The sequence below is a fragment of the Brachypodium distachyon genome, chromosome 3 (assembly GCF_000005505.3).
Source record: "Brachypodium distachyon strain Bd21 chromosome 3, Brachypodium_distachyon_v3.0, whole genome shotgun sequence".
Taxonomy (NCBI): Eukaryota; Viridiplantae; Streptophyta; class Magnoliopsida; order Poales; family Poaceae; genus Brachypodium; species Brachypodium distachyon.
Window position 1 is genome coordinate 52064454 of NC_016133.3, and position 24098 is coordinate 52088551.

At 46.8% G+C, this 24098-nt stretch overlaps 4 protein-coding genes and 1 non-coding gene across 5 annotated transcripts; 3 read left to right on the top strand and 2 right to left on the bottom strand.

The window, feature by feature from the left end:
- The first annotated feature begins 1575 nt into the window (after positions 1 to 1575).
- LOC100843374 (GDSL esterase/lipase At5g55050) lies at positions 1576 to 4233 on the top strand. Its single transcript, XM_003572752.4, has 5 exons — positions 1576 to 1994; positions 2931 to 3061; positions 3149 to 3385; positions 3488 to 3737; positions 3824 to 4233. The coding sequence occupies exons 1-5, from the start codon at positions 1739 to 1741 to the stop codon at positions 4048 to 4050; spliced, it is 1101 nt and encodes a 366-aa protein (XP_003572800.1). The 5' UTR covers positions 1576 to 1738; the 3' UTR covers positions 4051 to 4233.
- A 2426-nt stretch (positions 4234 to 6659) lies between these two features.
- Positions 6660 to 8306, top strand: LOC100843680 (GDSL esterase/lipase At5g55050). Its single transcript, XM_010238543.2, has 4 exons — positions 6660 to 6967; positions 7058 to 7194; positions 7291 to 7780; positions 7878 to 8306. The coding sequence occupies exons 1-4, from the start codon at positions 6715 to 6717 to the stop codon at positions 8093 to 8095; spliced, it is 1098 nt and encodes a 365-aa protein (XP_010236845.1). The 5' UTR covers positions 6660 to 6714; the 3' UTR covers positions 8096 to 8306.
- Positions 8307 to 13686: 5380 nt separating this feature from the next.
- MIR394 (microRNA MIR394) lies at positions 13687 to 13886 on the bottom strand. The gene has a single exon (NR_126890.1). It is a non-coding gene; the product is annotated as a microRNA MIR394 (primary transcript).
- Positions 13887 to 19542: 5656 nt separating this feature from the next.
- LOC100833889 (protein GDAP2 homolog) lies at positions 19543 to 20734 on the top strand. Its single transcript, XM_003570012.4, has 3 exons — positions 19543 to 19875; positions 20011 to 20284; positions 20353 to 20734. Exons 1-3 carry the CDS (start codon positions 19737 to 19739, stop codon positions 20573 to 20575), a joined length of 636 nt encoding a protein of 211 aa, XP_003570060.1. The 5' UTR covers positions 19543 to 19736; the 3' UTR covers positions 20576 to 20734.
- A 695-nt stretch (positions 20735 to 21429) lies between these two features.
- Positions 21430 to 23816, bottom strand: LOC100834201 (tRNA pseudouridine synthase A). The gene is made up of 2 exons (XM_010237501.3): positions 22319 to 23816; positions 21430 to 22224 (listed from the first exon to the last, which is right to left on the bottom strand). Exons 1-2 carry the CDS (start codon positions 23737 to 23739, stop codon positions 21885 to 21887), a joined length of 1761 nt encoding a protein of 586 aa, XP_010235803.1. The 5' UTR covers positions 23740 to 23816; the 3' UTR covers positions 21430 to 21884.
- Between the last annotated feature and the right edge of the window lie 282 nt (positions 23817 to 24098).

Here is a 24098-nt window from a genome sequence, read left to right on the forward strand (position 1 = left end):
TGTTAATTGCAACTCGAGTCAAGAAGCATAACATCGAACACACACTCTCATCCCATGCTGGTATGGTCGGGGACTGGTCCTTGGTGGACCGATACGGTCCCGATGGCGGATCTGTATCTGCACCTGAATAAGTAGCGCAGGAATCAACGAGTCACAATCGAGTGCTTCGGGCTGCACGTACTGGAAAGAGAACGGCTCGATCGTAAGTTCGTGGATACGAATCATACGATCACGTGCCTTTCGGAAGTGGAGAAAAAAAGCTGTAAATATACTATACTTCTGTACAAAAGCTAGGTCCTGCTAAGTTCTGCTGACACTCGTGGCTAGCTAGTGGTGCCAACTCGATTCGGGATTAAACAACCATCACACGTACACTCGATGACTCGGTCACTTAGAGTATTTTATAGCGTTTCACTGAGCATTGTATTGTATCCCTGCAATACATACTTGACAACACAAATGGCCGCGTTTTCGTCTGCTAAAAAGGTGACGCATGCCAACCTCGGTGTAGGCGTAACACATATGGTAAACGGGTAAAAGGTGCTCGTGCAGATATCACAGCATCTGAAAGTGAGGCAGAGATTAGCTCAATCTCGAAAGGAAAAGGCTGCACTACTGTCCATTGCTGTCGTTTTATTTTTGTCGCTTTGAAAAGGGAAAGAAATCTCATGCAAGTATATGTGCATTGGATCTTCTTTTCTGTAAGCAAAAAAGCTGCATCTGGCACTGCTAGCTTCAGATGTAAGTAATGCATGGTAAGACCAATATGAAAAGAACTAAACGTAAAGAGAGAATTATTAGATGCTTTAAACGTAGAAGAATAGGCTAGCGCAACCTTGGGTGTCCAGTCTTTTAGGCTCCAGCTCGCTTCAATTATCAAATGCACACATCAAAAGTAACTAACTGCTGCACCATGATTAGATTCCGACCGCCTTCTTCTATCCTTCAAGGCTTGTAAACGTGTATTGCTAGCCGCACATTTCCAAAACGAATCGGTTGTAGGTAGAATATGCGTAAGAATGGTGGGTGTATGACAAGTGGATTGATCGAAGCAACCAATCTTAGCCAAGCCAAGTAAGTTACCCGGCTTAGGTCTAGCGATTAATTTTCACACAAGAAGCAGCTTCACCATGCATTTCCTTTCTTTTACTTCTTCGAAACGGAACCTCACCGTTTCAAGCTAACACAGTACTTGAAGGCACTACAGCGTCTGTCAGAGAGCGAAACATCAAGGAATAAAATTGATATGAACTTACGTTCAGAGATCTGCCAATCGACATGCAGTCACCATCGCTCGCTCCTCTGTTTTCTCCCTTTGTTCAGTCTATCGGTGGCAACAGAAATAAGATCCACAGGCAGTACACGACGTAGAATATACACGGCGCTGCGGACCCCGGCGGCACTCGCGCGGGGGCCGCCAAATCATCGTCTCTCTTTAGTCTTTTACCAAAGCCAAACTCGATCTGTGCTAGCAGGACTAGCAGCGCTAGTGCCGTGCCACGCCCTACGGCCGGTCGTAAAGCGAGCCACCATCGCTTGCCGTCCGGTCCCTCCCTTTAAAGCGCCGTGCCATTACCCTTGCCGGTCTCGGCCCACTCCCAAAGTTAAAGAAGCCTCTATTGTTAGTGTTAGCCCGCCATCACTGCGCTTCACCGAGCAGCTAAGCTAAGCTAGCCAGCGCGTATCAGTGTATCACACACAGCGCGCGCGCAAACGCAAACTTCATAAACACCCGGCCATGGCCACGGCAGTCACGCCGGCGAGGCATGCACTGCGCCTGCTTGCTCTCGCGGCGGTTTGGGTCTCAGTGGCGGCGGCGGCGAAGGTGCCGGCGTTGTACGTGTTCGGGGACTCGACGGCGGACGTGGGCAGCAACAACTACCTGCCGGGCAGCGCCGTGCCGCGGGCAAACTTCCCGCACAACGGCATCGACTTCCCGACGTCGCGCGCCACCGGCCGGTTCAGCAATGGCTACAACGGCATCGACTTCTTGGGTACGTCTTTCAGGACTGTTGCTTAGGTCAGGTGTGCTGGCTCTTTTTTCTCGCAGCTCGCTTAGCTGCAGCCTGCAGCAGCTCATACAGGCTTGAGGCCTTGGAGTAGCTTAAGGTAGCGGCGCCATGGCCGCTAACTATCAAGCTTTAGAGCTTCTTTTTTCTGCGTGTCTTGATCAATGCTTGCACTTAAATCGTGTACGGTGCTAGTGACCTTAACCGTCTTTAACTAGTTTGTTGAGGTTGGGCCAAAATGTTTCGAATTGACGGATAAGAAAGATGGAAAACAGGAAATTGAACATGCGGATTTAAACATCTCCAACAGTTTTTCATTGTTTTTCGGGTTGCAAATTAAAGATAGTCAGGAAAAAATGCATTTACTTACTACTAACACAGGTGATCTGAATTAAGGCAAACTATGAGGTTAATTGTTCCAAATATATGTAGCTGTTGTTAAACAGAGGGAAAATAATTACAAATGCTGTGAAGAAGCCCACGCGAAGGAGGGCAAGAGGAGCCGGCAGTTTCAGGATGTACGTGACGCCACGCATATGTTGGTGCTGTTGCAGAGAAGTGGCCTGTGCGCAATCAATTGCCTCTGCATCTCGCTTCCCCCCGCGAGGCAGTCGCGCAGACGTTGGGATGCGAGGCTCGCAAAACGTGGCAGCGTCCCGCAGTGCGGCGGCGGGAACGGTCACTCATTATGCTCACTCATTTGGCCCTTTTACTACTCTTTCTGAGCACGCTGACGGACTGGTTTATGAATGTATACATCAGGCACCGCAAATAATTCGCCTCCAAAAATCTTCGTGGCCAAGAAATCGCCCCCCATTTTCATTCTTCACATTTTCAGGCTTCTTGTGCGACTACTTTGCACGGCTGGTCTCAGACTTTTGTTGTTCTCTCGTGACGAAAGTTTTCTGTCAACTTCATCAGCTCTTAACATGGGATTCAAGCGAAGCCCCCCGCCATTCCTCTCGGTGGCTAACAAGACCAACAAGCAAATCTCGCAAGGGCTGCTGGGAGTAAACTTTGCGTCTGCAGGGTCAGGCATTCTTGACACCACGGTAAGCAGCGAAACAAAAGTTGTTGCACGCTGTCAATTCACGTGCGCCCCATACGTACTCGCGCCAACAACGGTTCCGTGTGCGCAGGGGGACTCCATCGTCGCAATGAGCAAGCAGGTCGAGCAATTCGCCACTCTCCGATGCAACATCTCCGCACGCATCAGCAGAGAAGCAGCCGACGACGTGCTGTCGAGATCCTTGTTCCTCATCAGCACCGGCGGCAACGACATCTTCGCCTTCTTCTCGGCCAACAGCACGCCGACGGCAGCGCAGAAGCAGCTCTTCACTGCCAACCTCGTCTCGCTGTACGTAAATCATTCCAAGGTACGAAACCTCTGCTCTGACTGTGGCTCTCTGCAGAGTGTTATATACCGGCCTAAGAAGATCCTCACCGGAGCAAAGCGTGCGTGTATATGTCTTTGGCAGGCTCTGTATGCTCTCGGCGCGAGGAAGTTCGCCGTGATCGACGTCCCGCCGATCGGGTGCTGCCCTTACCCGAGGAGCCTGCACCCTCTGGGTGCCTGCATCGATGTCCTGAATGAGCTCACTCGTGGGCTCAATAAGGGCGTCAAGGACGCCATGCATGGCCTCAGCGTGACCTTGAGTGGCTTCAAGTACTCCATCGGGAGCTCCCATGCCGTCGTGCAGAACATCATGAAGCATCCCCAAAGACTAGGTACACATATGAACCTGACTAACTACAAATGCTTTCCTCAGAACAGAAGTTCAGAGACTGACGGGAGACTACTTGTTTTGCTGCAGGATTCAAGGAGGTCACCACGGCGTGCTGCGGCTCCGGCAGGTTCAACGGCAAGTCCGGGTGCACGCCCAACGCCACGCTGTGCGACAACCGGCACGAGTACCTCTTCTGGGACTTGCTGCATCCGACGCACGCCACGTCCAAGCTCGCCGCCGCGGCCATCTACAACGGTTCGCTGCGCTTCGCCGCGCCCGTAAATTTCAGGCAGCTAGTGGAGGACCTGTCCTAAATTAGGACCGCGCGCGCGTGATCGTGTTGTGCTGTAGATTTGCTGCGTCTGTGTTGGTGATATTGGTGCGTAGGATATGCGTGGTGGTGTTTAGTCTGTTGCTTAATTTGTGTAGCCGGTGGTGTCGTGTAATGTGGATTCTAAGATCAATATATTATCTCTGTTATGCTGGTTACGTTCTTCGAGACCTACACCTTTTCTTTTGCATGTTTGAATGAGTCACGGAGTAACAATTTTCCCGCAAAAGAAAAGGAATAAATGAACTTAATTAAGCAACTCATTCGAACATGCAAAATACTTGTGCTAACTCGATGGTAGTAACACTTGAAAGATACTACTCCCTCCGTCCCATATTAAGTGACTCAAAATTGTATAGATATGGACGTATATGTCTAGATACATGTAATAAGAAGTCATTTAATATGAGACGGAGGGATTAAATGTTTATTCCGCGAGGTTGAAGTAAACGGTTTCTACCTTTTTGTTTCATTTCATGTATTATATTTTGTTGGTTTCTTTTCATGTTTTAACCATCTCCTTGCACGAGTCTCGTGCTACTTTGCAAGCCCCAAAATAAAGATAAAGTATGAATTGTTGGTGGAGAAGATGTGCATTCAAATACACTCTCTTGGGCAAGGTTTTGGCCCCGAGGCGGTATTTTCAGTTACCACCTGGTAACCATATTTTCCAGTCCCCTATAAAATGGGTTTGCTTGACAAAAAAAAAACGTGTTTTTGAAATAATTGAATTTAAGATACGAATGAACATGTGATCCTCGAATTAGAGGTGGCTCCATCCACTATCTGGAGTACTATAGTTTTTTTTTGCAGAATCGCATGTGTGTAATCATAATCATCTTCAAAATGAAAAGTGACCTCGAAATTTGATTGAAATAATCTCATCGTCAAATGATGAGATTTTTCGGTTACCATGGTTACCGCTGATCCTCTCATCCACCCTCTCGGGAAAAAATGGAATCTGGTAGTTAAAACCTTACTCATGTGTCGAGGACAACCAACACCTTGCTCGGACAACCCGAGCAATTTCCCTTTTTATAGAACGCGTAACTGAGGTCAAAGCTATATTCTTCCAATATGGCAACTTTAGGGTATGAGGGGACGCGTAAGCCTCGTTCTGAGAGGACCTATGGTTAGGGGACTCATCTCTGATACGGAGTAGTTAAATACCACGCTCTTTATCATATCGCAGGAATCTTAATGCTACTTTTGCTCATTCCGGGAGTAGTTTACGCTGCCACCCTTTGTGGGTAAAAATCTCCTTGAGAGCTCGCTCCATTTGAATACAGGCAACCATAACCATAGTCATGCCCACTTCCTGCTGCAATAACGCACAAGAACGGAATCGATGTGTATACTGGAAGATAACCTGCATGAGAGATAGAGATGTCGGTTATGGTTAAAAATAACGTCATTCCTGCATAGCCAATCGACCAACAAAGTGCGCCCACTCCCACCAAAATCTTAGCTCTAAAATTACCGCCTATGCCATGTAGCCAATTACCAAAAATATTTGATATGCTATGTGGCGGGCGAAGATTAGACGCCACCTGAATGGTGGACCATACAAAACGAGCGAACTGGCAGTAAAAAAATAGGTGTTTGATTGTCTCATCGTGAGAGCAAATTAAACGCACACCTAGGGTCACCATGCCACTTTCGTTTTAGTAAATTATCTTTTGTGAGAATCACCCATGACGCAGAAACCACATAAAAACTTTCACCTTAAGCGGAACTTTGAGTTTTCAAAGGTTTTGATTCATGGGGGAACACATGTATTGACTAAAGCGTGGTAGAATGAGCTGACCATAAAAGACCCAGATTGACGTAAATTCCATCGAAATACATCTCGGTCCTGAGTCAGCCGGATCGCGCCTAGACGAGGGACCAATCGATTCCAGGCCTCAAGCTTGGGACCAACCAAGTCTCTCCTGAATGAAATATTAGATGATCCAACTGATGCTTACACTGTCGACCGAGAATGTTATTTCCCAGTCGACTGTGCTATAGACGGACATTACAATTTATGCAAGCATTTAATTCGCCAAATGAGTCCTCAGGTGTAAAACTTATGGGAATTCCAGCAACCGGGTGAACCAAGGGACATCATGCAGGTCGTGACGTCGTTACCAGGTGCTAAATCCTAACACAAGCTCTAAACATGTCACTACATTTGCGCAGGCCGTGCCGTTTTTGGTCCCATACTCCCAGCTGATATATCCTAAGCTGTACCAGCTGTCTCCTGCCTCCTCTTCTTGTGTCCTGTATATGCCAGCCTGACGTCTCCGTCTTCGCGATCTCTCACTAGTCACCAGTCATCACAGGCAGGACTTTTTCAAACATAACCTTAATTTGTTTGGTTTCGTTAGAATATTCGGCCGTACGTTCCTCAACTCTACTACAGCTATACCCATTTTAAAACATGGATAAGGACATACAGCTACCTGAAACTTCAAGTTGCTCAGAGGCTCCAGCACAACAATCGAAATAACATGGCGAGATGCTCGATGAGAACTCGTTGTTCTATGCATTCTCCCGGCAAATTTATGTTCCTGGGACCTATATATACGCTTCCTTGATCACCAACTCTGAAGCATCCATCACCTGAAAACGAAAGCCCAAGTACAGCAGGCAGCAGCGGCCCCCAATGGCCAACCAAACGGCCTTGTTCGTGGCTCTGTTCCTGCTTGTGCTCGTGGCGAAGCACGCCGAGGCGAGGCATACGCGGCTCGTCCCGGCGGTCTTCGTGTTCGGCGACTCGACCGTCGACGTCGGGAACAACAACTTCCTGGGCACCCGCAAGGAAGGCAGGGCCAACTTCCCACAGTACGGCGTGGACTTCCCCACTTCGAAGCCGACCGGCCGGTTCAGCAATGGCTTCAACACGGCAGACCAGCTGGGTACGTGCATCTACACGCCAATGTGATTTACTACTACACTTTTACAGTGCAAACAAGCTTTACAACGTGGCGCACCGCTTCGATGAGCAGCTCAGTTGCTTGGGTTCGCGATGAGCCCACCGGCCTACCTCTCTCTGACGGGGCGCAAACTCAGATCACAGATGTTCAAGGGCATCAACTTTGCGTCAGGAGGGTCAGGGCTTGGAGACCACACCGGCCGTCTCGTGGTATACATTTGACACGTTGTTGTTGTTTTTTTCCAACCAGGTGACACGTTGTTAATTAGGAGTAGAACTGATCTGGGCTTGTATATATATGTGCAGGTCGGTGAGGTGATACCGATGAGCCTGCAGCTGGAGTACTTCGCGACGGTTGTGGAGCACATGTGCGAGACTGCAGGTTCCAAGAAAACGGCCAGCCTCCTCTCCAGGTCCATCTTTTTCATCAGCGTCGGCAGCAACGACATGTTCGAGTACTCCTTCTCCCGTAGCAACGACATCAAGTTCTTGCTTGGACTCGTCGCCTCCTACAAGTACTACCTGAAGGCCTTGTACCACCTGGGCGCGAGGAAGTTCAGCGTCGTCAGCATCCCGCCGCTGGGGTGCACCCCGTCGCAGAGGCTGCGGCGGCTGGCGCAGATGGGCACCCAGGGCTGCTTCGACCCGCTGAACGACCTCTCGCTGCGGTCCTACCCGCTGGTGGCCGCCATGCTGCAGGACCTGTCCCACGAGCTGCCCGGCATGGCCTACTCCCTGGCGGACGCCTTCACCATGGTCTCCTTCGTCGTCGCCAACCCCAAGACAAAGGACTGGAGTAAGCAATCAAATTCATCGCCCAGGCACAGCGTTTCTTAATTTTCCCCGTATACAGAAGCACCGGTTTAGATATGCTGTGTGTTGTTTGTTTGCAGGCTTCACGGAGCTGGAGGCGGCGTGCTGCGGCGCGGGGCCATTCGGGGCGTCGGGGTGTAACCAGACGGTGCCGCTGTGCGGCAACCGCAACGACCACCTGTTCTGGGACGGCAACCACCCGACGCAGGCCGTGTCTGGCATCGCCGCCCAGACCATCTTCGCCGGCAACCGGACGTTCGTCAACCCCATCAACGTCATCCAGCTCGCCATGCTCTGATTTGTATACGCGGCGGACACCGCTCAATAAATAAAAGCAGTAGACAGATACAGATACACATAGGATTTGCCGGGTTGATCAGCGGGTATAAAACTCGCTGGTATCAGAAAAACTATCTTCGAATTATTTTTTAATGGTAAGGATTTTTTTTTTTTGGGTTACAAGTTTGTGTCACGATGTTCAGTTTCACATTGCGTGCTGTTTCGTTCGAGTTTGGGCCTGGTCGTCGTCAGGGTTGAAGGGATTCTAAACTAGCAGGCCTTAACCTGGAGCCTGCAGAAGCAATAGCCGGTGGCACCATAAATAAAGCAGGGCTCATGGGCTACCCTTTATTTAAGCGGATCTCCGCCGTTGGGCCTGGGCCGGACAAAGCCTGAAGACTGATCGCTTTGAGGCTTCCTTGACTCTGAATGGGAACTAAGCATTATCCCTGCACTTTACTCATTCCCTCACATACAAATACAATGTCGCTGTCAAAAAAATAAAATACAAATACAATGTCAGTTTCGCAGTTTTCATCTGGGCTGCAATTTTTTGTTACTTTTATTCATTCTCTCACACATGACGTCAATTTAGTTTGTTGCTAATCACTCATGGCATGCATATGCATTGTCCTCAACTAATTTTCTTTCCGACTAAGTAAATGGCGGTTGAAGTTTAGCAAACCCATATCTTTTTTCAAATCTCTAGTACTTAGCTTCACCAAAATCTCAACTAATTTTCTTTCTGAATTTGGTATCTTTCTCACAGAGTGGGCTGATCTAGATCAAATGGCTCAAACGGTTTGGAGAAGATTTTGTTTAACTAAGGAAAAGGGTGACTGTTCTAAAAAATCAAGGAAAAGGGTGATCATTTCGGCAATTTTGTTAACTATAATCCCTCCATTCCTAAATACTTGTCGTGGTTTTAGTGCAAATTAGGATCAGAGGGAGTACAACATGGCTCAGGATCCTTGCTAGGGCATACACAGAAAGATAACCCGCTCAAGTTTTGTAAGTTTGTGACATTTTCAATCCACTAAGAAAATCAGACAACAATTAGCACTATTATTAATATGACTTAAGTTGTGACAACTTTTACCTCATATTGTTATTTTTCCTTGAAATGACAAATTGGACCAACATGTAAGGATGACATGTCAAATAACTATCCAAACTTGCGCAAAAAAAAAACTATCTATGCAAACAACTAGAATGCATACTAGATACAAGTTTGGTGTATCAACTTGTGTTAAGTTTTAACAAATTATGTTAAATCCTGCCATATTATATCAAATTAAACAATATTGTTTAGAGTTTTACAAATTTAGTAGGAAGCCGAGATAATTTAAAATACTTCATGTTTGGATGCCCAAGTTGTCATGGGTAGCAGGTTGCAAATTCTCACTTTTGACCTCTTATTTGTAAATTTATGATAGTATTTACTCCATTTCATATTTTCTGCCACATTTACCGACTGTTACATTGTGCCACATTTTACCAAATTTAACATCTTTCCTTGAATCTTGCATGGAAGGCCCACATACCAAGCCTGCATGGCAGGTGACTAGATGCCAAATCAAATGCATAAAGTCTCAGGGTTTTTTCTCTTCTTCCCAATTGACCCGACCCGCTTTACCCACCCGATCTAATTATGTCCACCCGATATGATGAAGCACCCGACTAGACCAGGAACACACACAAGTATTGGAAGTATTGGGTCTGGCTCAATTAAAACAGAAACAATGTGTCTGGTTTTGGTTAAGTTGGGCCGAACTAAGAATTGGAACATGCAGGTAAGCGGACCGGGTGTGGATCGAGTGGACCAAGCAGAAGAAAAATGTTGAGAAACTCTGTGCTTTTGATTTGGCATCCAATCATCTGCTATGTTGGCCTAATATGTGAGCTCGCATAGTCAGATTCTTAGAACGTTGTTAAATTGTGTTAAATGTGGCACACAAAATTAAATGGGGTGAACACTGTAACAAAATCATAAACAATGGATACAAAGTGTATTTGACTCTAAATGTTTAAATGGGGCAAGACCTGGCACAACATCCCAACAAAACGGTAAAATATGTTCTTAATTAACTAGGGCAAAAGACATGAATTCAAAAGGTGTGGGCAAACAATGGCATAAATAATTAAAGTATTATCTTTGAAGATCTCAATCGCTATGCCACACCGAAATACAGTCTTGCTTTCTCCTTTTGGATCCCGTTCAGTTCAGTGGTCACAACGAAGAGAAAGCATGTACGAAACCCAACTGGGCTATCAGAAAAAAGTTGCACCCAATCCGGACAACCATACGAACCCCGGAGGCGCTGAAACACGACATTGCGCCATTGCATGCCAACATCAAAACCTGGCCAGAGCTAGCTTCCCAAAAGTCGATCCAGCCAGTACAACAAACCTTTTTAGCTTTGTTCAGCGAGAAAAGATCCAAATCCTGCAAATACTAGTAGTCTAAGTACTGCATGCCATGCACAGGCACGCATCCCCCGGCCGGCCGGCCGGCCTGATCGAATCTCTTCTCCCCTCGATAGCTATACCTACAGTGATGCGGCTGACGAGAAAAGGGGGGAAGCTGCATGCAGAGGAGAGTATCATAAACGGCATCATGGCGCGTGCGCAACTGTGGGGCTACGGTACGTAGCTCCAGATCGTTGGGATGGCATGGCATGGCACATCGGTCACTGACGGATGCCACCCCGATCGTCTCTCCATCGGTGCCGCCACAGTACGCTCCAACCCCGCTCTTGCTCCGGCCGGTTGCCCGGTTTGGGCATAAAATCTCCGCGCCATCATCGAAGGGGATCTTTTGGTATGATACGGGTCGGGCCTTTGTGCTGCTGTGCAAGTGAAGGCACTGATCGATCCACAGCAGGGAGCTACGAGTAAGGATTATAGCTAGCTAGCGCTGGATACGAATTGCATGCTCTCTTTTGCAGTCGGCTTGCATCTCTCCTTTGTTTTTGTTCGTTTACATGGTACTCCCTAGTGGCAGTAGATCTCTTGCATTGCATGCAGGTGGGTTGCGAAGGGTGATAATAATGGCAGCTTTAGTTTGGTTTGAGATGGTAGAGAGAGAGGCCGCAGAAGAGTACTACTGCTAGGTAGGCTGCTAGCCTAAAACATGTAAAGTGATGACCCCTTGTAGCTGCACAGAGCTCCTCCCGTTCATTGACTCTCTATGCACCCAGGACCAAAAGGTGTCAGATTTTCATTATTAGCGGGGCAGCTGTTCAATCTTGCCCGGCCCGTGTGTCCGTAATGATTTGATTCGATCCCACACGGCGCCCTCATCACCCTACTCTCTGCATGCTAGCTAGCTTGACATGAAAGAACATAGAGATAGCAGCACACTTCCTCGTGCCACTTTATGATACACGAGAACAATTTCTATCCTAATTACTGCGCATCTTTTTGAAGGAGAGAGTACATCGTAAATTGCAGTCCTAAACATTAATACAGAGTCCGTTTTCTTGTACTTCCTCCGTCCCTGGATTTTGTATAAGAATCTCTCCGTCAGCCAACGGAATCTATACAAATAGCTGACGGGAATTTCTATAAAAATATCTTTATTTCCGCCAGCCAACGGAATCGGTACAAATTCACGTCAGCTAATTCAGGATGTATGATATTTTTTTAACCCTTACTTCCGCCGGTCATCTAGTTCCGTCTCAGCTGATTTTCAGTCCAATTCACAGCACGTGGTGAACAATTCACATTTTCCCTTTAAACTGGTTTAATTTGTTTGTAAGTAACCACGATAAATTGTCACCCTGGACAAATCTTAACCAAAAACCCTGACAATTACTCGCCTAGTATTTGCGACCCATGCATGCAAGACGGCTACCACACGTAATTTCTTACGGATCTAGCTATCAGAGGAACAAATGCACTATTTGGGAAAGGTGTGAGATCGAATGCACTGAATCTATTTGGGAAACAGACAGCATCAAAAGGATAGAACTGAAAGATAAGTATGCAGATCAGCAAAATTGAAGTCATCTCTGTTCTAAAGCTGGACCATGCATCCCAATTAATGCATGTATACATCATCTTAGAAAGAAACAGATTGTGAAGAAAATGGTCTGGATACAAGGTCATTAACTTAAAATAGGCACAGAGAGATGTCATTGCAGTTTTACAGTGGCGAACAAATTTATGAACTTTCCCCTTTTTCCTTATGAGCAATATACTACCGAGGATATAGCGAAGACAAATTCTCACCGAACTTGCTGATTTATGTATAGTACTTCGTATGCAGGCAAAATAGGAACTCACATAACAGAAATCTAACACATGACCACAAAACCCAGATATAGATGTAAATGTAGCCTTTAACGGCCCCTATGAGTCGTTCGGACAGATGTTCTCAGTAGGCCAATATGGAAATGCATACATATATGATGTATCACCTGTAAATGTTAAACACCACATAGAAAATTACTACTTCGTAATGAAGTACTAGTAACATAGACCATGCATATATAGAACGAGTTGTCATGGCATCCAGAAGATTGAAATCCATGTCTATCCACGTAACATCAGACCCATAATGAAAAAGATTGTAATGCAAAGAGTGTCAGTTCATGATGAACTGCCGCCTAGCAAATATCTGATCAACTTAACTACTACGGTGATGATGAGATCTGCTTCATCCAGATAGCCCTCTTTTCCCTTCACGAGACATGTGATCAACTCAAGTTATCATAACCAATCAAATAAAAATAGAACATGGCAACTCGATCATTCATAAAGAAACTAAGTTTGCATTTTCCAATAGATTTTGGTAAAAGCTAGAGAGAGATAAGGAAGAGGGTTCAGGTTATGGATTAACATGAGTATCAAAAGACTTGAGTACAAACAGAAAAATTCGCAAGAAACAGCTGTGTAGTACTCCTAGCACGCAGGGGGTCTACAGCTGAAATGATGAAGCGCATGGAAGTTCTTACTGCAACTTGATCGAGTGCATGCATGCATTTACAACAAAAATTATTGGAACGCGAGGAAAACAATAATGGTAAAGAAGCAGATGCGCAGAGAGGAAATGATAAGGCGCAGAAAAAGAAAACTATATCTCATCATTACCATTACCTGTCAGGCACAAAACCCTAACCAATCTAGGAGACAGAAACAAAGTGTACGTCTGTACAGTAGGAGTACAGTTGTGTATATACAGTACCGTATTCTCGTGCTTGAATAGGCGACAGAAATTCCCTTTTGTCACATGCCTTGAAGGCTGCTACACGGAAGAGCCCTGAGGGGGAAATTAAAAATAGCGAGAAGGAAGAATTAGAGATCCGAATTTCGAAGAAGTTTAAAAGACGGATCCAGACGAAGCCCATGCTGAAATCCCCTATCTCTCTCCTCCGACATGACGAGCCAAGGAAAAACACTTCAATTGAAATCGATGTGCCGAATGAAAAGAGATCGATGTAAAAGGCAGATCAAGAACTGCATGCCACATACAAGGCAGCTAATTTGCTCAAAATCTCATGATGAACCATAATATCAACCAAGAAAAAAAAGAGGCCACAAAAGAGAATATCATCATCAAATCTGGCAATACGCTCCGCCCAATAAGGACAAAAAAACCAGGCAGCAAGCTGGTTTGATCTTCGCCATATGGGTTTTACAAAGGGAAGCCTACACAGCTCCATTGGCAGTATGCCCACCTCCAAGCTATCTGCAAGCTCAACAACAGATCATGAGATCTCCCGCGAGACTCGCAAGGAGGTGGACAGAATGCCAAAGAGCTCTCGGTAAGCGCCCCTTTGGCAAACCCACATGACTATTACTACTGCTTGTCCCAAGCTCTGCATCTATGGCCGCCACTGCTCACCGGACCGGGGTACTACTGCTTGCTACTCTCACTGGAATGAAGAAGTGGCCTTAGCTGGGCTTGGTATTTATAGAGACGGCAGCGGGAGCAAACTAGGGTTGCGGCTCGCGAGGAGATCCGGGGGTTGGGGGGTGATGGGCAGATCGGATGGATGGGATTGTGCTTCTTCTTGGTCTCTGCGTTTCGCGTGTGCGCCGTGGGAGATCTGAGGGGATTTTAATTTGGTACTCCTAGTACTAGTACTAGCAGTAATAAATCTGATCTGATCTTTTTTTTCGGGGGGCTATGCTGCACTCCTTTCTTCTCCTGCTTGATCCTACAGCCAAAAGGAGGTAAAAAAACATGTTTCTTTTGCGAGCAAAAGTTCAGCCATGAAAATACAGAACGACCAGTGGAATTATATTGGGCTGTATTTGTGGGGTAGTCACGGCCAGAAAGCCACGTTGGTGGGGTGTAGGTTTGTAGGCTTTGGCAGGACCCGGATTGAGACGAGTGATGGTGGAGAGTGGGTGCCAGGGACTCTTTAGGGTTGCAGGGAGCTTCGATGTGTCCAACGTGATCTCCCTGCTGGATTAAAAATAGATTGGCGTTGATGCTACTGCCACATAATGGCATGTCTTTTTTCCTCCTTTTGCGGAATTATCCAGCTCATATCTCGGCTAGGAGCTCGTTGCTCGTACATTCGCTCCATCTGCTGACCTGGCGATCGTTGGCGTGCATTTTATCTCTCGCCAAAAACTGGCCTCATTGACCCGCCGTATGTCTTGACCAGATCCACTAACGATGAGTTGGGCATTGATAATCCAGCTTTTCTTGCCAATTTTTGTGTTTGACTAATCAAATTTTTATCTTTCGTAGCAGATTATAAAATAAATTCAGCAACGCCAAAATGAGCCCAAATATGAATGTCTGATACATGCTCCGGCTTCTACAGCTGACATGTAAATCAAAGCCGCGTCTTCAGTAAATAGACACGTCTGCGATGCATGCGACTGGTCTTGGCGAGCTCCACTAGTCCGGTCTCATATGGAAAGGAAAACAAATGTAGCATCACAGTCCACGAGTTATTCAAAGATACGCGACAATGTGCAACTCTTTCTTCAAACTTTTATTAGGTTTCAGACAATTTAGACGTGTTAATATTCGATTCCGTTGTATGCTTTTCGATTTTTGTGAGAGGGTTATCTGCACGTTGTGCAAAAAAAAGATTACTGCTTTTGAATGCCTCGACATCGAGAAGATTCATGAGAAGGTTCATGAGATCTTTTTGAATGCCTCAACACAGTAAAAGGCCGGATGGAGGAAACGTATTTCTAGAGGCCCAAGCTCTGATGAAAATAAGAAAGATGTCACATTGACGTGCTATGTCGGGTGGAACCTGAGGAAAAGAGCGAAACAAGTGAGTTTTTGAAGGAAAAGACGTTGGTCCCATAGTGGTGCCAAATCTCAATGCTGATGATATCAGGTTCAGGTTATGAGAGGAGGCTTTTTGCATTGTAGTCCTTTGCTTTGTACAGCCGAACTATCCGTCAGTCTCTGATAATTTTCTTTCTTCGATTCTTTCCTTCGGTCCTTCCGTTGCTGATCTTAGGTTGTACGGTTCTCCCTCGTCTTAATGAAAATGCAGCACCTACTTATCTGTCAAAAAGAATATTACGGATTTTCCCTAAAAAAAATACTATGGAATTCATAAAAACTATCTTAATATTTATATCGAGAGTTTCATATTTGCCACTCAAAATTTGCGCAGATGCTCAAATGTCACTCAAAATTTGCCTGTTCCAAATATAGCACTCAAATTTTGCATGGGGTACAAATATGATACTACCGTTAGATGACCGCTAGTTGATCATTAAATAAAAGATGAAAAGATAATTTTACGTCTAGGTAGTATGCAGAATAATATACTAAAACTCATCATAATTTCAGCATATGTGCTCACAAGCATTTCAACATGATTTTGTTGTCCTCTCATGTCTCAATTTTCCTGTCCAGAACATGCAAGGTTATCGTCCCTCCCGATCCAAAGATACATGATTTCATTCCGTTCGAGCCGCGGTGTTGAAATTAAAGCTAGCCTAAAACCAATCTACGACAGTGCTCACTGCTCACAAAAGCTATCTCCAAAGCAACAAACAGAGCTACCTTGAAAGCTGAAGCAAATTCGTTTGGCTATTTTCATTTTTTGTGCACATGGTATGAAAATGGTGTTTGATACCAATTTTTGTAAGCAAATGGTATTGAAAATGAAAATCGTTTTGCATTGTACCTAGGAAATAGAATTGCCACGGTTCCACACATCCATTTCTTCTTTCTAGACACTTGGTGTTAGCTTGCTAGTGCACAACGAATATTTGCCTGGAATGTACACCTCCGAACTAACATAATCCTTGAGTAGTTGAGTAGGTGCTAATTTGTAGGGCCAGTCCTGTTCGCTCACGCTTTCGAACAAATGGAGGAGTCCATGATCTGAAGCTCTGCCATGACCTGAAAAAAAAAAACAATTGACTTAACAATCAACTAGCGGTCAACTAACGGTAATGACAAATTTGTACCCATGCATTATTTGAGTGTCATATCTGGAACAGGCAAATTTTGAGTGACATTTGAGCATCTGCGCAAATTTTGAGTGGCAAATATGAAATTTGAAGAATTTTTATTTTACTCCTTCCGTTTCTAAATACTTAGAAACGAGCAGAAAAAAATAGGGAGTATGTTTTTTATATTCGAACGAACTATCCGAGCGCTACAGTAGAACCGCACCGTTGCGGCTTAGTACCATGCTGTCGTCCTGTTGGGATCCATTGACTATCTAAGCAGGCGCGGCAGGATGCGGTACAAAGAACATGAATGCGCCGCTACAGTAGAACCGCACCACAGCCGCTTCTTAGGATGCCGATACAACAGTGGATGCACTACTCACAGCCTTGATGATGAGCGAGAAGGGCAAAGCTTGCGATCATGGAGCAGCAGAAGTGGCGCGGGAGAGAGAAAAGAGGGGGAAATAGCTGGCTGTGGGCACGGCAGCAAACCGAGGCTGCTCCAAATTCTTCCCTTTTGTCCCCCGATGTACCCTCACTGATGATGCTCTCAGCCCCACCCAGATGGCTCATAAATTCCTCCTTCCACGCCAATGTCACTGTCACCTACCCGGCGTCTCTTTCCCTCTGCCCTCCCCCTTCCCTCTCATCGGATCCTGCTGAAAAAAAATTCAAAATAGTAAACTGGACTATATATTCCAGCAAACTCAGTGCAGGCTAGGTGCTTCGTGCATGCATGCATGCCGATTGAAATCGGCATTGAATTTTCTCCAGATCCATCTCACCAACCTATCATCAACTCCATCTATCCCTAGTACTAGTCCCCACACTGCCAGATGACACTATATCAGAATCGAACATGTTTTCCCCTTAGATCGGGGAGTCTATCCACCGACACATTACGCCCAGTTTTCTCTTGAATGATGATATACCGAGTTAAAGGCTTACCTGCCTTGAGTTGCATGCAGCGCAGGTTAACCTCGCAAAAGAAAAGAGTACAGGTTAAATCAAAACCGCAGCAGAATTTTGAACCCCAAGTAAGTAGGAAGTAGTACAAAACATCATGCATAACCTGTTCACCGTACTCCTTAATTTGTAGTACTCCTATGTCCGTTTTGGTTCACTCCAGTATAGTCCACCAATCCAACCCTATGTTTTGCATTTCTAGTCTTCACTTTTGTTTAGAGTATGTAGATTAAACACATTGCTCACGATTGGGGAACACCATTGGACGCTGCCATGATCAGTCCTCGCAAAAATTTAAAGGCTACAAATCCATCCAGAAAAAGCCAAAAAGGCAATCTTGTCCATGGGGGCCGAGGCTACGCCAAAGGCTAGAGTGCTTGCCTTCCGATTGTATGCCAGAAAACCCAATCATACACGCATGCTCCTACACGCTACCGCTCGTATTACGAGTAGTCGTACTACGCTTGGTCGATCGATTGCCTTTACACGGCACGGAGTACGTGGAAGAAAAGGTTACTATTACACCCCGAAAGGCACGCTAGGAGGATCGATCAAGAGCTGGAGTAGCAGCAGTTGGCAGCACGAAAAGGCTGCAGCGAAAATGACTGCCATTGCTAAATCTTACTAACAAAATATAAATCTTACCTTCTCCCAACACATGAGACACACGCACCCTAAAATTACAAATTTAACTAACAAATGAAATAAAAAATATATCATTAGATTCATAATCAAATAAACTTTCTAATGATATGTTTTTTAATCAGATAATTTATATTTCGATAGTTAAATTAACGATCCTGATATTAGGACGGAGGGAGCAGCACAGCTAGCCAGCAGTCGAGCTTAAGCTAGCTCTGCCACGAGCTCAGAAAAAGGCTGCTCGCCGTTGCAAGGAAACAAACCATATATCAACCGAAAGCTGCTCGATCGCCCCCTCTCCCTGCGCAAAAGATTTGCCCCATCGAGAGCGAGAGCTACGGCAAACGGGGTGTAATGAATGGGTAAAAATTAGCCAGCGCGCAGCATATGCAGCATCCATCATTTCCGAGGGAGAAGCTCATTGATCACAGCGACGAGGCGAGGAACGTTGCGCCGTGGCGTCCTCCGTGTAATCATGCGCCGAGGCATGCCGGTGCGCGCGGGATAGTACGCCCCTTGCGTCCTCTCTGCATGCATGCAGAGCCCGAGCACTCCGGCGCCATCCACTGGCTGCCTGGCCGGCAGTGGCAGGGGCCAACGCGCCGATCGAGCAGCCTAGCGTATCCGTCGGCCATCGATCATTGCGTTGGGAATCCATGCACGACGCGCGCGCTCCACCGGCCCGATTGTAGCCGCCGCGTTCAGTCATATTCCTGCGTGCTTTGACCGCAGGTGTACGCAGCGCACCAGCTGCTTTGAGTGGTGGAGCGAGCATATATGGTTTTAATTAGGTCAAGTCAGGTCGATCGGATATTACCGCAGAGGTGTGGCGATATCATCTGTCCCAACGTGCATGATGGCGATATGCACGGTATATTTGTGGTGAGTGAGCCCGAGAGGCGCTGTACGTCCTACTCCACTCATCTTGGTGATGTTATGTACAAATGAAATCGAATTTGAATTCGAATTGTTCTTTAATCATGTGTGCTCCAATATATACCTTTCAATTTGAATTGGTGTTCAAATCATGTATGTAGTTGCAAAACAGAATGTAAATGAAAAAAAAAATACCAGGTGAAATGGGCAAATGGGGAGGACAGATAGGGATTCCATATATTGGACACATGATACTCCTTCTGTCTCATATTAAGTACCGAAATATTACAAATTTGAGTCACATAATATGGTTCCGTATATTGGACACAGTAGTACGTACCATTTTCTAGACATGTTCCATTTTATTGCCGACACTCCTCATTTTTATGTCCTTTTTATTTCATTGCTCTCTCTGAAGAAGATATTAGAATTAGGATATCAACAAAACTCCGAAGCACTTCTGCGCTAGCAAGCCGACCGGGTACTCTTTTCTATTACTCCGGCCGAAACCGAGCCCACAGAAACGCCGCCGCCGCCCCAGCGCCGCGCCAATCCACTCCCCACCCCGAACCAATATATGCCCCGCATATTCTCCCGGGATCCCGCGCCAATCCACACCGCTTGTGCCCATCCCCCAACGGCCCAGGAACCAGCCCACCGCACCGTCCTACGTCTGCCCATCTCGGATCGGATCGGGATCACCACCATTTAAAACGGCCCCTTCCTTCCCCTTTCCGCTCAGGGTGGGCACTCACTACTAGTGGTTGATCAGATCACACATCACAGTCATGGTGGATACCGGTGCCAAGGACGTGACGGCCGAGCCGGAGCTGCTGCTGCTGCTGGAGCGCAGTCGGGCGATCACCGTGCAGGGCAGCGATAAGAGCGGCCGCGCCGTCGTCAGGATCGTCGGCAAGCACTTCCCCGGTAAGTTCAGTTAGTCCACTAACCCGCAGCGTGTCCTCAGATCGATCAGGTTCGTGTTGCGCAAAACCTGAGGCGTTTTGCCTTGTGGAATTGAGTTAACTGACGGGCCTTTTCTCTTTCTCTGGTACGGTGCAGCACGCGCGCTGGGCGGGCGGGCGGAGGAGTCGCTGAAGGCGTACCTGCGTGAGCGGGTGCTGCCCGAGGTCGGGGAACGGGAGTTCGTGGTCGTGTACGTGCACTCCCTCGTCGACCGCGGCGACAACTTCCCGGGCCTGGGCGCGATCCGCGCGGCGTACGAGTCCCTGCCAGCCGCGGCCAGGGACAGGCTGCGCGCCGTGTACTTCCTGCACCCCGGCCTCCAGACCCGGCTCTTCTTCGCCACCGTCGGCCGCTTCCTCTTCAGCTCCGGGTATGACGCATCATTCTTGTTTCTTTCTGATTCGATTCGACGTTGAATAAATTTTTTGGATCTTGCAGGTTGTACGAGAAGTTGAGGTACATGAGCAGGCTGGAGTACCTGTGGGCGCACGTGCACAAGGGGGAGCTGGAGGTCCCGGAGTGCGCGCGCCGGCACGACGAGGAGCTCGAGCGCCGCCCGCTCATGGACTACGGGATCGAGGCCAACGAGCGCCGTTGCATGTACGACGCCGCGTCCATGGACACCTCCTCCTCCCTGCACTCGCTACGCTGCATCTCCTAGCTAGTAGCCGGCACCCTGCGCTCGCCTCGCCTCAGCCTCCGGTTGTAGTTTAATAGTTTAGCAGGCTTCTTGATCTTCGTTTGTTACGAAAACATCTGTACAAATTGATACTGGTGGAAGTAAAAGGGGTAATAATAAAGAGACCGATTATTCGACTTTGTTGCTCGTCCATTGAGTTCTACTCCAACAGGCTGAAAGCGCAGAACCACTGCAACGTAGTTGACGCACCTACATGATCTTATTCTGAACCGCACAACGGAAAACACAGTAAGACGTGCTGAGATGATGTTAACCCAACAGAACAAGAGCAGGCTCCTTCAATTGAAAAACTTCAGAAATGAACTTAAGAGAAACAAGCCATAAAAATGCGAAATGACAATGGCCGAGGTAAAATATACTAGCATCCCAATGCTACCTCAACAAAGTCCCTGAATTTACAAGCTTCGCTGAGTATGCTGTATAGGGAAGGACAAAGCATTTTTGCTGAACCACATTGTGTTCAAAGCAAAAAAGAGTAGAGTATCCAACGAATTAGAATTGGACCATGCAGCATCGTGGCCTGTATTTCACTGTATTTGATCATCACCAGCAACAGAACAAGTCATTTAGCATGGAAACTGCATATCAGCAATCAGGATACTAGTGTGGGTTGTCGGAACCAGTGCTCAAGTTGAGGTATTCCAGCAAAATGCGGATACATGAGCAAATACATGAACTTCACAGGCATGCAAATCGGAAAAATAATAATCTATCTGTAAATATCTCATAGCTGGACTGCTAATATTTTAGATTTGCATACTAAAATAGCGATATGTTAAGTAACACAAAAAACAACTATCACCCTATCATGGATATGAGCCGGAATCATTTTGTAGCTTAACATAACAAATGCATATAATATGATTACATACAGAAACTGTTGCTGCTATGATCCAACCTGAAAAGACTAGAAGCAACAACTTCAGGTCTGAGCCACACAATATTTCAATAAGTATCCTGACTAAACCCATTAAACTCCATGAAGTTCCATAAGTATATTTCAATATTTCATTAGTCTGGAAGTAACAAAGTTGCATATATTGAATCAATCAACTTAAAGATTCTAGTCTGACAAAGTCAACCTCCATCCTGCCAGGCCAGGTGTATAGCCTTAAGGAAGCATTGGAGCAAATAACCATGCTTCTGACCATTTTGATGTCTGCACTGACCTTTGCTCTCCAGTCTTTATTCGAAACAACGTATCAACTATCTCAGGATACATACAATGATCACAGGTATGCATCTCTTACATGTCCCTTTGGAAAAGTGGTTACTCGCTTATATCACCGCTTGGCATCGGTGCTTCTTCCATATTCTCAACTATAGCATCGACCTTTGCCTCAGATCCAGCATTTTCCATGTAACGGAAATCTGGATAGTTCCTGCTGTTCAATGAGTGCAGCCAGAGAGCTACAGCTCCCTCCTTGTGTTCCATTGCAGCAATATGAGGGAATATGTATTTGACCTTGAACTCTTCAGCCTCCTCAGCGTACGGTTCAATTGAAACCGCCTCATGTGTATCCTTCCATTTTGCATTATACGAGGTGAACATGCATTCATCTAGGTGCAGTCCAACCTCAGGCGCAGTAGGCACATTAAGTCTGATATCCCTGTAAGAAGAATGTGAAACAAGCATAAGTCAGTATGCATAAACGGAATAGATCGCGTCACATGTGCCAGCTGATAAGAAGTTAGGAACTTTACTTGCGGAATGCTACATCATAGATTGACTCGGGTGCACAGTTCCTCATGACTGCTACAGCAAGGCCAACCATCTTCCGGATCTGATGAAGCATGAAACTCTGCCCAACAACTTCGCATCTAACAAAATCAATCCCATCCAGTCTCACAACACGATTAGCAGTGAAGGAAATGATGAACCTCTTGGCGGCAGGATCCTCAGCTTTAGTTCTAGTGGTGAAGTTGTGGAAATTGTGGGTTCCAACATAATACTTGAGGATCCTATTGAACTTCTCTTTGACTTCATCAGTGTAAGCAAATGTGTTCTTCGTGAGGGGACTTTCTTCTCCATTGTTCTTCTGGATATCCATCACTTCCATTTTCTCCTCTCCACCAACTACAGGCACACATTTATGCTCCTTCTCAGTTACAACTGAACCAGCAACATCAACTGAAGCAGCAACATCAACTGAACCTACAACCGAATCGGAACAGAAAGGTTCACTGGCGTTGGTTGGTACAGCTTCAGAATGGGAAGTACTGCCTGCGGGTTCAATCTCACATTTTTCTGCACCATTTGATCCCAGTTCAGCATTTTGAGCTTCTGCTCCATTGCCAGAGTTTGGTATATCAAACATTATGTCACCTCCCAACCCAGCCTCCCCGTGGCAAGTCACAGTAGCATCACAAGAGCTTGCTGGAACAAATTTTGCATTTCCGTTTGATCCTATTTCTCCATGGGTTGACACAGTTTCGACCCTCGAAGCATCAAGAAGAATTTCCTCCTCAGGGTTGGGCACCTTCCCTTCCCGGCCCATAATATCTGGAACTTTCCTGCCCCTCTCGGAGCATTCCACGCACTTCGCAAGCTGGTTCCCACTCCCAACGCTCGCCATGACGGCCTCGCGGTCGGGGTGTGCACTAGGGTCGAGTGCCAACACGGGGAGCAGGTACACATACCTCCGGCGGTCGCAGAACTTCTTAGCGCTGAAAGAGTTGGTGACGCGCACGTAGCCAAACGCCCGGATCTGCGGGGCGAGTTGGGCATTTAGGCGGTCGACGAATCCAGGCGGGTCGACGTAGAAGCGGCCGGACACAACTTGCGCAGCGGCGCTCACGCCCTTGTCAGTGCGCGCCGCACGCGCCCACTCGTACCGGCGGGGCGCGGCACGGTCAGCTTCGGGAACAGCGCCCGCCTGGTAGAGCGCCTCCTCGAGGTCCCCCTCGATGGTGCGCGCCCCCGGATTCTTCTGCATGCCCTGATACCCCGCGCCGCAGTAGGCGAGGAGGATGGCCACCTTGCGGCGCTTGTAGCGGCGGCGGGGCTGCCCGGGGTCAGCGGCGGCGGCGGACGGCGAGGTGGGTTCTGGCTCAGGGTCGGAGGAGGATGACATCTTGGGGCGCTTAGGATGAGGCGGAGAGGGCGGCGGCGAGGCGGCCGCCATCGGAAGGGCGGGGTTTTAGATGGTTAGGGTTTGCTGTGGATCGGCAACGGAGGGGATGGAATCAAATCAGAACCACAGACCGTGCTGCATAACTGTTCTATTTTTCGCGAGGGAGAAATGCAACTAGAAAAATAGAAAAATAGCGTCCTATTTCTGATTCAGCGTGGCTATTGCGAATCTGGAAATCTTTGATTCAAAGAATTTCCATACTAAATTTGAAGGCTTGAAATTCTTAGAATTTTTTTCTACGTTGACCGTTTGATTCGTAGGAGGTCTTGAAATCCTATAGAAATTTTCCCTAAGGATTTATTCATATTACATTTCATTGGAAATTTACATCCACTTTATCTTTTTGGAAA

What these genes read in the sequence shown, in the direction of transcription:
- LOC100843374 (XM_003572752.4), top strand. Translation starts at nt 1,739, where the DNA reads ATGGCCACGGCAGTCACGCCGGCGAGGCATGCACTGCGCCTGCTTGCT. An exon ending in CAACGGCATCGACTTCTTGG is followed by an intron (nt 1,995 to 2,930) that starts GTACGTCTTTCA and finishes CAACTTCATCAG; the next exon opens with CTCTTAACATGGGATTCAAG. An exon ending in TGTACGTAAATCATTCCAAG is followed by an intron (nt 3,386 to 3,487) that starts GTACGAAACCTC and finishes TGTCTTTGGCAG; the next exon opens with GCTCTGTATGCTCTCGGCGC.
- LOC100843680 (XM_010238543.2), top strand. Translation starts at nt 6,715, where the DNA reads ATGGCCAACCAAACGGCCTTGTTCGTGGCTCTGTTCCTGCTTGTGCTC. An exon ending in CAACACGGCAGACCAGCTGG is followed by an intron (nt 6,968 to 7,057) that starts GTACGTGCATCT and finishes TTCGATGAGCAG; the next exon opens with CTCAGTTGCTTGGGTTCGCG. An exon ending in CCCCAAGACAAAGGACTGGA is followed by an intron (nt 7,781 to 7,877) that starts GTAAGCAATCAA and finishes GTTTGTTTGCAG; the next exon opens with GCTTCACGGAGCTGGAGGCG.
- LOC100833889 (XM_003570012.4), top strand. Translation starts at nt 19,737, where the DNA reads ATGGTGGATACCGGTGCCAAGGACGTGACGGCCGAGCCGGAGCTGCTG. An exon ending in CGTCGGCAAGCACTTCCCCG is followed by an intron (nt 19,876 to 20,010) that starts GTAAGTTCAGTT and finishes GGTACGGTGCAG; the next exon opens with CACGCGCGCTGGGCGGGCGG. An exon ending in CGCTTCCTCTTCAGCTCCGG is followed by an intron (nt 20,285 to 20,352) that starts GTATGACGCATC and finishes TGGATCTTGCAG; the next exon opens with GTTGTACGAGAAGTTGAGGT.
- LOC100834201 (XM_010237501.3), bottom strand. Translation starts at nt 23,739, where the DNA reads ATGGCGGCCGCCTCGCCGCCGCCCTCTCCGCCTCATCCTAAGCGCCCC. An exon ending in TATGATGTAGCATTCCGCAA is followed by an intron (nt 22,225 to 22,318) that starts GTAAAGTTCCTA and finishes TTCTTCTTACAG; the next exon opens with GGATATCAGACTTAATGTGC.